The 16,676-nt window shown below is 35.4% G+C and overlaps 1 protein-coding gene across 1 annotated transcript; it reads left to right on the top strand.

Annotated features, from left to right (window-relative positions):
* Nucleotides 1-3,424: 3,424 nt before the first annotated feature.
* TSK (tetratricopeptide repeat (TPR)-containing protein) lies at nucleotides 3,425-15,466 on the top strand. The gene is made up of 20 exons (XM_086671217.1): nucleotides 3,425-3,903; nucleotides 4,565-5,368; nucleotides 5,566-5,742; nucleotides 5,979-6,070; nucleotides 6,206-6,304; nucleotides 6,392-6,846; nucleotides 6,976-7,019; nucleotides 7,149-7,403; nucleotides 7,510-7,657; nucleotides 8,806-8,922; nucleotides 11,229-11,329; nucleotides 11,554-11,677; nucleotides 11,795-11,907; nucleotides 12,643-12,754; nucleotides 12,924-13,028; nucleotides 13,119-13,185; nucleotides 13,310-13,430; nucleotides 13,544-13,717; nucleotides 14,544-14,661; nucleotides 14,745-15,466. The coding sequence occupies exons 1-20, from the start codon at nucleotides 3,616-3,618 to the stop codon at nucleotides 15,302-15,304; spliced, it is 4,074 nt and encodes a 1,357-aa protein (XP_086527343.1). The 5' UTR covers nucleotides 3,425-3,615; the 3' UTR covers nucleotides 15,305-15,466.
* The last annotated feature ends 1,210 nt before the right edge of the window (nucleotides 15,467-16,676 follow it).

Raw genomic sequence — 16,676 nt, 5'->3', positions numbered from 1 at the left:
CAGAAGGAGGATTTGGTTCTTATTTAGTGAGATGGAATGGCTAGAGCTTGGTCGAAAATGGAAAGAACAGTAAGAGAGAGAGAGATTTCTTACCTCTTTTACTGTTTTTACAGAGATGATTCGGTTGTTGATTTGGAGATAAAATCACAGAGAGTGATGGAAGGGAAATTGAATGTTTTCTTTCTTTCTTCTCAATCTTTAGAATGAGAAAGAAAGCTGGGTTGCGAGATGGAGATTTTTTAGAGCAGGAAGATATTTCTGGTTTTGATTTCCTCTTCCCGTTCTATATAACTCAGAACAGAGGGGAGAAAAGGCAAGCTCGGTGGAAATTGAAAGAAACAGAGTTTATCTGGGAGAGAGAAAGAAATAGAGTTTATTTGGGAGACAGAGAGAGGGATTTTGCTTTGTTCTTTTTTGTAATCAATCTTGTCTTTGTTATTTTATGAGATATCTGAATTGTAGAGAGAAGAGAGAGTTCAGATTGTCAACTTACTTATCATCTAATTCATCATCATTTTTACTGAGCTGAACAACAGATAGTACTTTTCTTCATTTTTTTTGAGTTCAACATCATCTTCTCTCCATCTTTTCTTTCTTTTCTAAGTGAGAGGGTGAAGAAAGTAAACAGAGAAAAAGGAAGGTGATTGTTGTAAAGAGAGAGAAGAAGAAAAACAGAAATAGGCTAGAAAAAGAGAGAAAAAAAACCCAGAGAGAATAGAAGGAGAAGAAACAAAAACAATTGTCAATCAATCTTCATCAAATCAAATATCATCATCTCAAATCTTCACATTTGGTGATAAATCTCTCATTTCTCTAGATTGTTTAATGAGGATATTTATGACATTTTTGATAATCATGTGCAGCTAGAATTCCTATCTAGGGTTAGATGAAACCTTTCATGCTTAGTATATAGCTTTTTCATCTTGACAATCTTAACATACTCTTATCATAATCGCAGTGATTTGTCTTTCATTGTTTATGCTTCTAACTTGATCCTTCATTATTAGATTAGGTTCTTTTATGATTGAAATTTGATAAGTTGATAGGCAATAGTTAGAACTCCGTGATGTGGTACTAGATGAGTTCGCTCTTGTTGATGATATAGTTTTCATGGTTGTGCATCCGATTTGATCCACCATCATTAGGTTAGATTCTTTTATGGTCGATGTTTATTAGTTCTAAGTCATTAGTCAACGTATCATCATTCGAGAAATCTAACTTTGTAGTGTCATTGATGATTAGGATTTTACTTGACCATGATAAGGTGGATTCGAAACCCTAGACATTCTCCCCATTGATCTCCTTGTATCATTAGTATTTCTTTTTGTTCTAGTAGTTTATTATTTTTATTGTTTCATCACCAAAACCAAATCATCCGGAAAATCGTACTAATTCTAAGTTTTAGAACAAGTTTTGCTAAGTCTTTGAGGATCGACCCCGGTCTTACCGGGATTATTACTTGACGCCCGTATGCTTGCGGGTGGAGACCTTTTAAGGAAACTTTCTAGTCCCATCAACGACACTTTGCCAAACCCTTGTGATCTGGGTCGGGTCTTCTACTGTGTCTTAAGTCATGCACACTTTCCCTCTAGTCTGCAGGAGATGTCCTTCAATCAAGCTCACAATGCGCATAATTTATCGCCGAAGAGAAATGGTGAAGGTCATTAAGTCCGGTCGTTTTAGGGATCGTAGTGTTAAGTGAGAAACCAACTACGATATGCGGATCACTCGGGTGTCTCAAGTAGAGGAACTGCAATTGTAGCTCAAGATCTTTAATTCTTTGAGAGATTCTGCCATGAGATCCGAGCAATCTAACGTTAGATGTTTAGATATCTGAGATTCCGCTTAGAACAATAGGAAACCCCATAATCGTTTTTAGTGTATTCGTCTGATTAAGCATATGTTCTTTGCGTGCGACCCATTATAGGATCAACCACCATTCGCCGCATACCAATCGATTGAGCCGCAAATCAACTGATTGAGACGCAAATTTTAGTTAATTTCTAGGTAAACGTTACGATCCTAAAGCAACAAAACTTAATGATCTTCATCACTTCTCCTTTCTTAAGTTGATGATTGCATTGACATCTTGATTAAATGATTGCCCTTCTTTAATCTCTTTCATGATCGAGCTTTCCCTTGATCGAACTATCCCACTCTAAAATTTTTCAGAAACACATGCACAAGATAATCATTCAAGGAATTTATCTACTTTCACCTCAGACTTCATATCGGAAAAACGAGTTCTATCTTATGTTTTGGTTCTCAAAAATCGTTGCCAGTAACAATTTTGATTTTTCTCACAATCATTCAGTTTCAAATGATTATCTCTTCAGCAAGTCCAAATCCATGGGTTTCTATCGATTTTCTCTAAGTTTTTTAAATCACTCCATTGTGATAAATAAATTCTCTCAAACTAAAATCCCTAAAATTTCTCAAACTCAATTTCCTATTCTTAAATTGAAATCCCTAATTTCGTTCAAAATAAAAGAGCGAGAAAAAAGACAAAAACAAAGTAAAAAAGAGAAGATGCAATAAATAGCACAAGAGCACTACCTTTGGTGTTGCCTAGAACGTCCAAATCTCAAATTAACATATTAGGGTTTTAAGTTCAGTATCACACATTTCTCCGTGGCACATTTATAGGGCCGGTAATTATAAGGCCCAAAATGGGGAAGTTAAAGAGAATCAGGCCCAATACTAAATAATAATGAGGAAAAAACCCAGTAGGTAAAAATACAATTTTACCCTCCAAAATGAAATTTTCCGTCCAAATCAACGTCAAAAACAATTTTGAACATTTCTGAACAATTCTTGGTTTGCTCTCGAAAATTTTGTAAATTTCTGAACAAATCTTAGTTTGTCTCAACAATTTGTAAATTTTTGAACAAATTCGTTTTTGCTTAGACATTGCTTTGCCAAAATGTTTCGCATTTTTTTCTTTTGCATTTTACATAGACAAACTAACACAAACATTTTGGCTACAACATTTTTCGATTTGTCTTGTGGAAAAATAAATGGTTTCCGCATTTTTTGTTTTGCTTTCGACATAAATATAAAGACTAAAGCATTTTTTTATTTGTCCTTTACAAAAATTAAAATGTTATACATATTATCCTTTGTATTTAACAAATCCGTTAACGAACAAATAATAGTTTGACTAATGCATTATATATGTTGTTAAGAACATAATTATACATGACGCCAACATTTTATAATAAGTCGGGACATTATTATAGATATTGTCAACATTTTATAACAACACAATGATATATGTTGTCAACATATAAGAGTAAAAATAGAATTATGAAAAAAATATGTTGTCTTGTTAACAACATAATTACATATGTTGTGAACATTTTGAAAAGTGTTCAAAAAATGGGTCTTTTTGACATTATTATTTTTGAGTGGGTTTTTTTTATTAGGGTCTAGATTTTTGGGTTTTTCACTCATTTTTTCGGATTTATATCATGTAAGACCACACCTTTTTACAAGTTAAAACCCCACTTCATTTTGGCGGGAGATCGGGAATCTTCTCAAAACAATTTGGTTCTTGTAAAACCCAACATATAAAAGAAATACGAACCAACAAAAAAAAAAGAAAAGAAATCTGTAATGGAAAGATCTGTAATGGCGAGAGACGATCTACAACTCAATGGAGCGAAGAGAGCTTACAAGCAAGCGTCGAGTTTAGGGAACCGACAAGAGGAAGCTAGATGGGCGAACATCATAGGAGATATTCACAAGAATAGAGGTGAGTACGTTGAAGCTTTAAAATGGCTCAGAATTGATTATGAACTTTCCTTGAAGTATCTTCCTGAGAAACAACTCCTCCCCACTTGTCAATCCCTTGGCGAAGTTTATCTCCGGCTTCAAGATTTCAAGGAAGCCCTAATTTATCAGGTAATAATAACCCTTCCTAACCTTCTTCATTTTCATCTAAACAATTTTTAGGTTTTGTAAACCCTAATTTTTCCTACACCGTCATATCGTCTATCATCTGATTATGTCTCTATCATCGCTTAGATTTGGATTTTGTGGATTTCCTTTAGAATGTTACTTTGCGTTCCGTTTCTTTTTTTTTTTTTACAAAAATTTCTTATGATTTCCTTGAATTTAAGACTATATGAGGCAAACCGGAAATTATGGAGGAAGAAAATTATTGTGGGTTTTGATGGGGAAAATGCTTGTAGATAGTTGCCGTGGCAATGATGCTGGCGGTTCTCTCAGTAGAAAGTCTTTCCCGACCAGTCTCGAGATCACTTGGTAGCACCATTAGTTGGAACCTTCTTTTCTTGCAAAGATAATTGGAACATTTTAGATTTGCTCTCCGGAACTCATGTAAAGGAAAAAGGATTATGTGTTCAACTTGGGCCGTTTAGTACTTACAAGAGGGGATTACACGAAATCAATGTTAATAGTTTTTGGTAAAAAAACGAAGGATACAAATAAGTCATTAGTTATTAATTGAACGAGCACTAGAATTAGCTCTATTTCGGATTTTTATGAGTTCATTGTCTTTTTTTTTATGCTGATGTTTGGTTTCATTGTTTTGGGATTACAGAAAAAACATTTAGAGCTTGCGAATGACTCCAATGATCTGGTTGAGCAGCAAAGAGCTTGCACCCAACTTGGTCGAACTTACCTTGATATGTTTATAAAAGATGATGATGATGACCACTACTCTATTAGGAATGCCAAGAAGTACTTTAATTCTGCGATGGAGCTTGCACGAACTCTCAAGGAAAACAGAACGACAAACAAAACTTCTTCCTTCCTCAAGGAGTTCATTAATGCTCACAATAACATTGGCATGCTTTGGTTGGAACTTGATAACTATGAAGAAGCCGAAAAAGTTCTTTTAGAAGGCTTAAAAATTTGTGATGAAGAAGAGGTAGTTAAAGATGATGATAGTCGCAGCAGGCTGCATCATCACCTTGGAAGCCTTTACACTAAGAAGAGAATGTGGGAGAAAGCGCGAAAGCATATCGAGAGGGACATCATTATCTGTAAGAATATCGAACATCTTCAAGGAGAGGCAAAGGGGTACATCAATTTAGGTGAATTAAATTATCAGGTTCAGAAATATAATGAGGCAGATCTCTGCTACAGGAAGGCTCTTAATATCGCAAAGTCCATGGAAGACGAGGATGCGTTGGTTAATCAGATTAGAGACAATATTGCAGTTGTAAAACAAGCTGTGAAAGTGATGGATGAATTGAAAGACGAAGAGCAGAAATTTAAAAAGCTGAGCAGGAATGCAGTCAGGGCTAGAGGTACACCAGATGAAAGAAAGTGTTTGCTCCTGCAACTTAAGACCCTCGATGGCATCATTATGAAGTCCAACTCGATCTCTGCATGGCTCAAAGTAGGTTTTTTAATTATTTTTCCTTGGCATATTGATTGCTTGTTTAGTGTCAGTTTGGCAACACAACAATTAAAAAAACCCTGTATTATCTTAGGATTGAACCCTGTATTATATGCTCGAATACTTTCAAATGTAAGAGACTTCGTCTCAGAGTTTTGCTGCCCTCCAGTTGATGTATTCCCGTTTCTTGTTTCTAGCATCTACAATTTGCAAAACAGAAAAAGAAAGTAGCAAGTGAACTCTGTGACAAGGAAAAGCTGTGTGATTCTTTTCTTGAAATTGGCGAGTCCTATGAGAAGCTCAGGAACTTCAACAAAGCTCAGAAATGGTACACAAAGAGTTTGAACACATCAAAGTCTATTGGAAACTTGGAGGTAAGTGAGGCCCTGATCTCTCAGCCTATATAGAAACTATTAAAATTTGATTAGTTGAGATTCAGTGTGCAGTGATAAATTTGCTGGTTGAGAATATTGTGTAATTAATTTCTTAAAGTCCAGAAATGATATACGATCTAGTGTGATTGTGACAATTTATAGATATATTTCATTTTCCTTCACAAATATATCATAACTTTTTGCTGATTATCACTTTGGCACGATGGTAACTTCAGGGACAAGCATTAGCCAAGATCAATATTGGAGGTGTCTTGGACTCAGATGGTGATTGGGCTGGTGCACTGGAGGCATTTGAGGAGGGTTACAGGCAATTATCTCCATTCCTTGTATTAAAATTCTTTTTCATGTGACGAGATATGCTGCTTCAAAATATATGGAGTAACAGCTAACATTGGCCTCTTCATACTTTTTTTTCTTCTTCTGACATTTCAATGCTTGGCAGCATTGCGATGAAAGCAAAGATAGTCCATACTCAGATTCTTGCACTTGACAATATGCATTACAGCCACATGATAAGGTTTGGTAATGTTGAAGAGGCCAGGTAACCCCACATTCAAACCTATTGGACCCTAGCTTAAAGCTGAGTATGATATGCTTCTCTTTTGAAATTAAATTACTCCCATTCCAGGAAGTTGAAGCTCCTAATTCAAGAGTTAAAACAATCTGTAACTGAAAGTCCAGCGAACGCTGTGAAAGACTGTTGTTCTGAAACTGAAACAGAAGGCGACGACGATCATGTACCAGATGATAACTCAAGCTCATGCAGTTCACCCAAGATTAGTGAATGTGCTTCTACAAGATCGAAGGCGGTTGGTGATTCTGGAGAATTTATGGATGATATACCTCTTATCTCAGTTTTTGGGTCCAATAAAAGATCGTCCAAGAGAAGAGGCTCTGAAGAATATCAAACTAAAATTTCGCCTACAAGTTTGAATAAGTATTTTGATGAACAACAGCCATCAAGTAGTCGGAAACGCAGTCGTGTTGTGCTTTCTGATGATGAAATTGATGAGGTGGATGGGGCAGACTGTTCGATAGGAAAACTTCATACATGTGCAGTAGAGAATGTTGCTACTTCTGAATGTCGGTTCATCTTTCTTAGTGTTTTGATATCTCCATTTGTTCAATCACTTACTGTTCTTTTTGGGATTTCTTACTTTTACCAAACAATGAAACTGAGATGAACTTATGAGTTGAATTGTTTTGTTACAGTTAGGGATAATGATAGAGAATCTGGGTTGGCAAATGGATTTCAGGTAACTTTAATTCAAGTCCAGTTTTATGTCAATTTCCTACCTCTTAGGTGTATCATTTTTCTACCTCATGTGTCATTTTGCCTTCTCTTAAAAAAGTGATTAATTCTTTCAGAGTTTTCTTTCTGCTAGGCTGGCTCACGACAGATGGCCTTCGAAGGCATTTCTAGTGACCGCACACCTGTAAATCTTGAGGAAAGTGCTTGCTCATACAAGTTTCCGAACCCTGCTGTTAAAAACTATACAGATTTCAGATCACTAAGTGCCGAGGAAGTTGCAGTCGCTCCAAAGTTCAACATGGGGGAATCTAAGATTGACTGTGATCATGCCTCTGATAACCTTCAAAATCAGAATTCAATAAATTACAGTTCACATGATGAGTTTTGTGTAAGTTACTAACAAAACCTTCGTTGTAAATACTTAGTGAGACTGTGAGAGAACATTGATTATACTATCTTGTAATTTGCTGACATTCTTTTCTCTATTATCACAGAGAAGTATCCCATTTAAGATTGATGATAAAATCATAAATTTGGACGCTTCCTCTTGTATGGTTGGTGATAAGCTATGCATTGAACTAATGGTGGCTGCACTGGCATGTCTGTGTTATTTGCACCTTCCTAAAGAAAAGAAGAGCAGAGGTAACATAGTCTTTGTATTGAAGTCTTAAATGTATGTGCTAAATTACATCGTTGCCTTTTTAATTGCTCAAGTAGTTGGACACGTGCAAAAAATTGATTATGTCCATAAGATCAAAATTTTGAAGGTGACTGACTGGAAGTAGTGATGCAGCGGCAAACTTTATTTTTTTTGAATAATTTGATTGAATTAAAGAAGAAAAAAGGCTTGTTGAGAGCTTATGACGACAACTAAAGCTTCAGAACCAGTTTAATCTTTGAACTGAAGAGAAAACCGAAAAAAATCGTATAGAAACCTCTTTATATAGCATGAGAGGTTTCTTATTCCTAAACAACTAAATCGTAAACAGTTCTTAAATAACAAAAATATATCATCTGAAAAACAAGAAAGCTTCTGAAACATTATAAAGTTGCTAAATAGATAACTTTCCTAGTAAACTAAAAAAATAAACTACGAAATTGTCTAGCTTCCAATCAAAGTTATTAGATACTCTACCTCTTCTTGCTTACTATGTATCAGAATTCCTCGTACCCTTTCTGGGTGGTTCGCGATCTAGTATCCAAAACTTGGTGTACTGGAATTTTTAGCGTTAACTAACCCATTTCCTTGTGAAAATATATAAGCTAGACGTAAGCAGTTAGACTTGCCCGAGCTGATCGATGGTCGATCCCCCAAGTTACTAGGGTTTCTGCAAATAACCCGGTTTGACTCAGTCTAACTTGGCCAAGCCAACCCGAGTCATGACCTAGCTGGCTTGCCGAGTCGTACTGCTAGGTCATTTATGATAAAACAAAAGATTTTAAGATACACTAGGTTAGAGAGAGAAGAAAGGGAAGAACAAGGAGAAAGGTGCATTTAATATATATCTATCATATATATTTTGTCGCTGTTTTTACCTGGTCCCTTAAGAAAAATCCCTCCAGTAATTCACTTCTGGCATTCTTTTTAACGGAATCTCGGGATGTTACAATGACGTTACCTCTACCACATACTAGAGCGATCTATGTTCGAGGTAACATTGACCTCTACAAGCCATGAACAAGTTTAGTGTGGTATTCAAATATTTAGCAGGTCATGTTGGATTGTTACATTCATCGGTATATGAGTATTTCTATTTTCTGTTCTAATGATTAGTTCTGTTCCTTATTAGGTCTGATGCCTATCATTCAACATATGGATTTTGGTGGTAAAGTTACAGAATCCTTGGAAGTAGCCTTTCTAAAGGATTATATATGGGGTAAAGGCTGTATCAAACTGGCTATTAATGGTATGGTAGTAACAATGTTTTACTCTATGTTGTCATGTTCGCAATGAGTTACTTCCCAGATTGTCAAATATTTTGTACATGGTGGAAAATTAGAAGTAAACATTATGAAATTTACCATGTTAAGTTATAGTGTAGTGCTAAGTCTCATTGAGAGTTCATGTAGAAAAGGGTAGCAAGTTGCGTTCGTTATGTTCTTCGTTTGCTTAAGAAACGATTTTGGTCCTTCGCTGGTCTCTTTTTACCTGTGCTCTTTCAATGTTCACGACATTATAAAATCTTCGAAATTTGTCAAGTTCGAATTTTATCTGTCAAATATATCTTTGATATGTCATATATAAATATAATATATATATATATATATATGTTTATTATTAGTTAGTTATATATCCAAATACGTTTTTTTTGTGACACAACAACTTTTCTTTTCTCCTGACAATCGTTTTGACGTAGGATCTTGTTTAGAGCATCATAATAAATGCTTTCTGAATGTGTATATCGCATCATGTTCCAATTTTATTTCAAAAGTTTATTGATTTTTAAAACTTTAATATATGACAAAATCTGTGCGTAGTTATATAAAGAGGGAGGGTAAAGGAATGGTAAATGGCATTTCTATCATTTGAAGTGGACCAAATCCACATTTTGACCAAATCAGCATTAAAGTTCATAATAAACGATAGCTGTTTGTAAAGTTCCTAATGCCCGACTTTTCTCTTATTTAGTTTTCAAAGGTCATTAAATCAACATTAGTTGCATTCTTTAGGACTATGAAAGCATTTGCTTTCTTTTTGGAATTTGTTACTCTCAGTTTAGCACTTCTTAAGATAAATAGCTTTTACTTAAATAAAAGCATGTAACATGGACACCTTTAACGTTGTAGTTGGATTGGTATCTAACAATGGTATGAGGGTGTTGGTCCATTTGGTTATCGTAGTTTTTAGAGCATCTCCAATGTAATACTAGAAAGAAACTCTTATTTTCCTATGTGTCAAAATCATATAGGATCTCTAATTGGTTTTATCCTGGGTGGCAAAATAGAGATCCTCTAATTTCTTTGTGTCTACAATGTAAATTTCTAAGCTTAGTTTATTTTCTTATGTGGCATGTTTATTTTGATTAGAAAACTAATAAAGTTATTTCGAAGATTTAGAAAATAATGATTTCCATTAGTTTAAATTCAGTTAATGACTATTGACTAGGACAATTAGGCACCCTTAAGAGGTCTACTACCTTTATATCATCATAGAGTCTAAATAGAGTCTCCCATTGGTGATAGAATTTTAACAAAAACATTATGTGCCACTCTTAGTTTTAAAGGTTGACTCTTCCATTGGAGATGCTCTTAGGTCCTTTTTTTTTTAAGGACTATACCTTTTGATAATTATTATACATAATTAAGCGGTCAATCTAATCAATAGTTAAACGATATTTTAGTATATTGTGAATATGATTTCTTCCTCTTCTCTCGGGAGTATCAAGGGTGTCTCCCTTTATCTTTTTCTCATCTCCTTGAGCAGTGGGGGCAGCTCCCAGTCAAGAAATGTAAAAGAGATCTTTGGAACCTTGTCCCATTTGCTATTTGCTGGTCTATATGGAAAGCGAGGAATGAAGGCATTTTCAAGGTTTCTTGTGTGAATGTCAAGGTGGAGGTGGAAGATGTGATCGGTGTTCTGTTCTCTTGGAGTAGGAACATGGGTTTAGCTAGAGCGTATACTTATCTGGATTTCGTTTCGAATTGGGGGGCTGTTATTAAGTGAGATGTAATTAATTGTAGCCCCCCTTTTCCTTTCCTTTTTTCTTTCCTTCGTTTTTTGTCCCCTTGTATTCTTTTTCCCTATTATTAATTCAAAATCTTCAAAAAAAAAAATTTCTAAACTTTATTCTGCTCACTTAAAAGGCGCTACTGTACATCGGAGAGGCAGTGTGCTCAAAATATATAAAACGAAATCCTTTTATATTGGCGACAGAACTTTTAACAACATAGGGCTGACTCCAATTTGCAGAATGCTATTCTGGTTTTCATCAAATTAGTTACATGTAATTGTTCAAGGCATATACTTCTACATATTCTCCAATATGATTTCTTGTTTAAAGTTATTAGTGTTTTGGTATATAAGGCATCGGCCGAACTTGCAAAAGTCTTGCCTTCATAAAAGACTTCCTTACATATATGTGATTCATGATTATGGATGAACTGTAATACCCTTAGTGTATTCCTTTCTCTCATCAAAATTGCTCTTGTTTTAGTTTTTTTGGTTCCTTTATTCTAGATTTATAACACTTCTGCTGGTGAATCTTTATTACAGGGTGGACTCAGAAGCGCTTGATGAAATCTTATATTGATTGTTGCACAAAGTTGTCTGAGAACCCAAATACCAAGTTGCTTAAGAAATTATACGACTTACAGGTGAATGTCCAGCATATTATGTACCTTTTCAGTCCACGCAGGAAAAGAGAACACAACACTGCCTTGATCCAAATTTTTCTTGTTGGCAATTTAATTATCGAAGCCTTTCAAACATGTTATGTGTTCCAATTCTAGGGCTAAGAAATTAAATAACTAATGAAATCTTGAAATGACTAAATATGACTCTTGTACAATATTTTAGCTCCAATATGTTTTTTTACTAGGTGTCAGAAGACGTAGTTGTTGTATCCGAATGTGACTTGCAAGATTTATCAGTAGCTCCGTTACTGAATGCATTACATGAGCACAAGGCAATTGCAGTGTTGGACCTTTCTCATAATTCGTTAGGTAAACTATATCCTTCAGTACTTTCAATGAGCTGGTTCTGCCGATCACATATTACATTATTTCCTCTAAAATGTAAAGTCAAGTGATACAATGTCTATCTGCTTAACCATCTTTCAGGAAATGAAACAATGGAGAAACTTCAGCAGATATTTGTTTCATCGAGCCAAAAGTATGGTGGCTTGACATTGGACTTGCACTGCAACCAATTTGGTCCGACTGCTTTGTTCCAGGTATGTCTTTACTTTCACTTCTTTCTATTTTCATGTTTTCCTAAACTCTTTACTCATCAGAATTTTATTGATTTAGTTGTACGGGAAATTTTTGAGTTTTAAATGCTTACTACAAAGTGTGAGTTGACGATACTTTTTTTTCAGTCTACATCCTTACTTTAAGAATATACACCTTTAAAAGCTACTGCGTAACCAACAACTTAGTTTCTGTTATGCCTTCTTCAGCTGACAATTCCAATCCCTAAAGGTTCCAGTATTTCTCTTCTAATATTAATTCAAATTTTGTTTTAATATTAATTCAAATTTTCAAAAAAAAAGTATTTCTCTTCTTCCAACTTCCCGATATGATTGCTGCAAAAATTAGCTTTGATACTATCTTCAGTTTGGGCCTCTGTCATGTGCCGAGAATTTAATTGTGTTCCTTTACTTCATGTTTATGTTTTTTGTTTATTCTTTCACCTCTTTTTAGATCTTTTGACAATCTGAGAAATTCGTATGTAAGGGGTATAAGGCCCAGATAATTTAGTTGCAAAATTTTTACAAATTGGTTATTGATAGGAAAATGAAGGATTAATATCTCTATCCGAGAATCCTGTGGGAGTACAATTCAAAGCTTCAACAAAGATCTATAGCAGTTCATATCTAATAATTTTGTTGGAGGGAGTCACTTTTTCTTGTCTTTTTCAATTGAATATGCTTTTCAGTGACAGGATTTCTGTATTTTTCAACCAACAGATTTGTGAATGCCCTGTGCTGTTTACTCGACTAGAAGTTCTTAATTTATCGGGAAACCGTCTAACAGATGCATGTGCTTCGTATCTTTCAACTATCTTGGGAAGTTGCAAAGGTTTAGTGCTTTTCTGCTACTTCTTCATGTACTTCGTTGGTTGTTTGTGAATTTCATTTACAGTACCCGTTTTAAGAAAAAGTACATTTCTTATCTTTCGTCTATCTGATTCTTTTGCAAGTTATATTTCCGTGTCTTAAAGAACTTTGTGTTTATTGTTGTACTTCAGCCCTTTATAGCCTGAAAGTAGAACAATGTTCAATCACTTCTAGAACAATTGAAAAGGTTACAGAAGCAATAGATTCTAGTTCCGTTCTTGCACAACTTTGTATAGGTAACCTCATTCACTATCTCTTTAAGTGGTAGATAGGCAAGAAAAGTGCATGCTTGCTATCATTTTCTAAACGCCATAGCCCTTGAGCAGGACACAACAGCCCTATCTCTGGGAATGCGGTGGTTAATCTTCTAGACAAGCTGGCTCCTCTAAAAAGGTAGCCCTTTTTTACTTTTCGTTTTCTATCTTCCCTTGTTGTTTCATCTTTTATTTGCCGTATACTTTTTCTGACGTAAAAACTAATGGACTAAAAATAGAATGCTTCTTTTATGTGATTTAAGATTTTCGGAGCTAAATCTTTGTGGAATAAAGCTTAGCAAGTCTGTAATTGATAGCTTATGTCAACTTGCACGAAGCTCATGCTTGTCATGTTTGATGCTCGGTGGCACTAGTATTGGAGCTGTGAGTGCATCCCTTCATTTTCATATAGTACCTTCCTTTGCAGATGATTCAGATTCCAGAAAGACTAGTGAAGTCATTTCTGCTTATGTGACTTGTGTTAATTGACTTGGTAGGTTGGAGCATTAGAGTTGACTAAATCATTGCTTGCTGGATCCCAAGAACTTGTGACTCTTGATCTGTCATTTTGTGGACTGACATCTCATTGTTTTGAAAGACTGTGTTCCGATATATCTCTACTTGGGGGACTTCTTGAATTGAATCTTGGAGGAAATCCCATAGGGCAAGAGGTTTGTTTTTGTTCGATTATGGTAGCATAATTTTATTCTCTGAATTTACATGCTTGAGCTCTGCCACTTCGCTAGTTTGCTTCTGATCAACTGACTTGATCTTGATGCATATTTTAATTTTTTAGTAATAAAAAATATCTGGTGCATATATCATCGTATTCTTAGCCATACTATATTTATAAAAATATCCATCTGTATCTTATGATGCACGGCGTAATACTTGCTGTACGTACTCCTATTGGATATCAATTCGTATAGTTGGGACAAAGTCAAAGAAGCGTACCCTGCTTTCTAAGTTAGCGCCATTTATCAATATAATGTGGGTGCCCCACCCTTCCCCTTGCCCACCCACTAATTTCGGATTCCTGTGCCAGTCAGTGGGTGTCCACTGATGGAGTTCTGTGAATGAGAAGTCGAACTCTTATTTTACGAGGCTTCATCACGTATATAACAACTGGAAACAACTGGAATGCACTAGCTGTCTAGCTTATGATTTAAACCTTTGTTTCCAAACTGTCTAATCATAATATGAGTATGACATCTACATCTTGCGACTACCATTGACCATCTCTTACCTACTTGAATTCACTCTTTAGTTGGAGTTATTCAGCCCTTCCATTTTGAATATCTTTCACCAACTCTTAGAAACACAAGATTTATGTCTAATGCGAAACCCTACGGAGCTTGGTCCGAGCTCGTTATAGTTTGCTTGAGTAGGTTATGGAGAATGATGTTTTGCCCTTTCTCGTAGTAACTTATGTGGCCAATTTGAACTTCTCTTATCTTTTTGAGTACTTATGAAATCTGACGGGATTCACGAAAGCAGGGTATTACAGCCTTGGCGTCGCTACTGATGAATCCACAGTGCAACCTGAAAAGTCTCATTCTTAGCAATTGTAACATTGGGCTTTCGGGAATTTGTAAAGTAATTCATTCCTTAACAGGTTAAAACCCTTCAACCCAAGTTGATTTTTTCTTCATAATACTTAAACCTATCTATTAATGGTATGCTTGTTATTATTTGTAGAGAACGAATCTCTAGAACAGCTTGATCTTGCGGAGAACACAGATTTGAACAAGGAAAACACTTCATTAACAGTACAGTGTAGCTCAAAATCTTCTTCCACGGCGAAACTTGACTCATTCGATATTAATACCAAGAGCAGTTCGATCAAGGAAGTTGAAGTTTCCCAGCAAGAGAAAGAAGCATGTGTAGTCAATTCCAATTGCGACGAACTTGAAGTTGCAGATAGTGAAGATGAAGATGGTCCAATCAAGAAGAGACATCTTTTATCCGCTGGATTAGAAGATAGTTGCACAAGTTCATGCCAAAAGAAAAATACATTTCAGGGTAGTCAGTTGCTAGAAGAGCTATCATCATCTATTGCCTTAGCAAAGGATTTGAAATTACTTGTCCTAAGTAATAATGGATTCACAATTGAAGTTGCAGAAACATTGTATACAGCTTGGTCTTCCTCGATTTCTAGGTGCGGTTTGGCTCAAAGACACGTTAACGATCGGATAGTACATTTTTCTGTGGAAGGTAAGGCCTGTTGCGGATTTAAGATTTGCTGCAGAAAGGATTAAGCTATGTAAACATATTACTATCTACATATTGTGTTGTAATTTATAGCATTAACATAAAAATGTGGTTACGAAAAATCGGGTTCACAGCTGTGCAAATATACCTTCATCAAAAAAAAAAAAAACTGTGCAAATATCAGTAAATACTGTCAGAATAGGCTGAAATCCTTCATTTTATTTACTATATCCCAGTTTAGTACAATAGCTTGTTGTATAGGCGGGGGGATCTAATATTTTTTGAGTCCTGACGTAAGGAATTACAAAAGAAATTTGCAACAAAGATGTGAATGAAGGATTGGTGAACGAAATACGAAATGAAGACGGAATCTTGACCTCAGACCGCTACGTTTTTGTTAGATGGATTAGTAGCTGGAGATGATCTGATTGGGATGTAATCTTGAAAAATTAACTTTTAAGAAGGGCCAATGTCTTGAGGACATTCTAACTGGTTGGAGGGATACAAAACTCTTGCAAGAAACTAGCCATCTAGTTTGATTCTATTATTTTTTGGTGGCCAATACGTGGACAACCAATCTTCTTATATGGACAACTATTTTCGGGTCTGGTGTGGGTCAACTATGTTTGACTTTGTTGACTTTGATTTAATAAAAGGACAACTCCATAAGGTTTTAAATATTAAATTTTATGTTATTAATGTGTGGACCATTAACAAAAACAATAGTTAATAACAGAACCCTTCATTCATCATCATCATCATCTTGTTAGTTCCTTAGGGCTACTATTTCGCGAATGGGCAATACCAATATAATCACGGCGAGAGAAAGCGGAAGAGAGAAAGAAACTTATAGAATTTCATAGGGTTTTCCTCTTATTCTTCATCATCTTTGTGAACCATAGAAATTACCAAGTACAGAGAAACAGATGAAGAAAACCATTCCACAGTTTCACTTCGACTTATTGAAGAGAGTGATCGGTGGGATGAGGAATTAGGGTGAAGTGGGAGAAGGGTGCTCTCTATTAGCATAGAATAATCCAAAGAGGATGAGATGGAGGGCAATGGGACTCCATTAAAAGACAGTGAAAGTTCACTTGCCCACGGCAATGCTAACCCCCAAATACCAAGAATGACTTTTAAGGCAACAAAGCAAACCATTAATGAAGGTGCAACTTTCTCTAGTTCCACTGAAAGGCAACAGGCAGCTAGGGTTAACAGTAAAAAACAAAGCAGAGAAGAGGCTCTTCAAACGGCAACTCGAGTACTCGACATCTTTTAGGGGATAATATTTGGACAGAGTTTTCAACGAATTTTCATATTTTTTTGGTGTCATGATTAACAATGTCTTTCCAAAATTTGTCTCCATATAAATTTATGGGTGATGAAGAAGAAGAAGTAGAATAAAGTTTAGGGTTTATG

The sequence above is a fragment of the Eschscholzia californica genome, unplaced genomic scaffold (assembly GCF_041429995.1).
Source record: "Eschscholzia californica isolate CP2 unplaced genomic scaffold, dmEscCali1.0.p SCAF_3, whole genome shotgun sequence".
Classification (NCBI taxonomy): domain Eukaryota; kingdom Viridiplantae; phylum Streptophyta; class Magnoliopsida; order Ranunculales; family Papaveraceae; genus Eschscholzia; species Eschscholzia californica.
This window is presented reverse-complemented; position numbering and strand designations above follow the sequence as displayed.

What these genes read in the sequence shown, in the direction of transcription:
- TSK (XM_086671217.1), top strand. Translation starts at nt 3,616, where the DNA reads ATGGAAAGATCTGTAATGGCGAGAGACGATCTACAACTCAATGGAGCG. An exon ending in TATCAAACTGGCTATTAATG is followed by an intron (nt 8,923 to 11,228) that starts GTATGGTAGTAA and finishes TCTTTATTACAG; the next exon opens with GGTGGACTCAGAAGCGCTTG. An exon ending in GAAATCCCATAGGGCAAGAG is followed by an intron (nt 13,718 to 14,543) that starts GTTTGTTTTTGT and finishes TCACGAAAGCAG; the next exon opens with GGTATTACAGCCTTGGCGTC.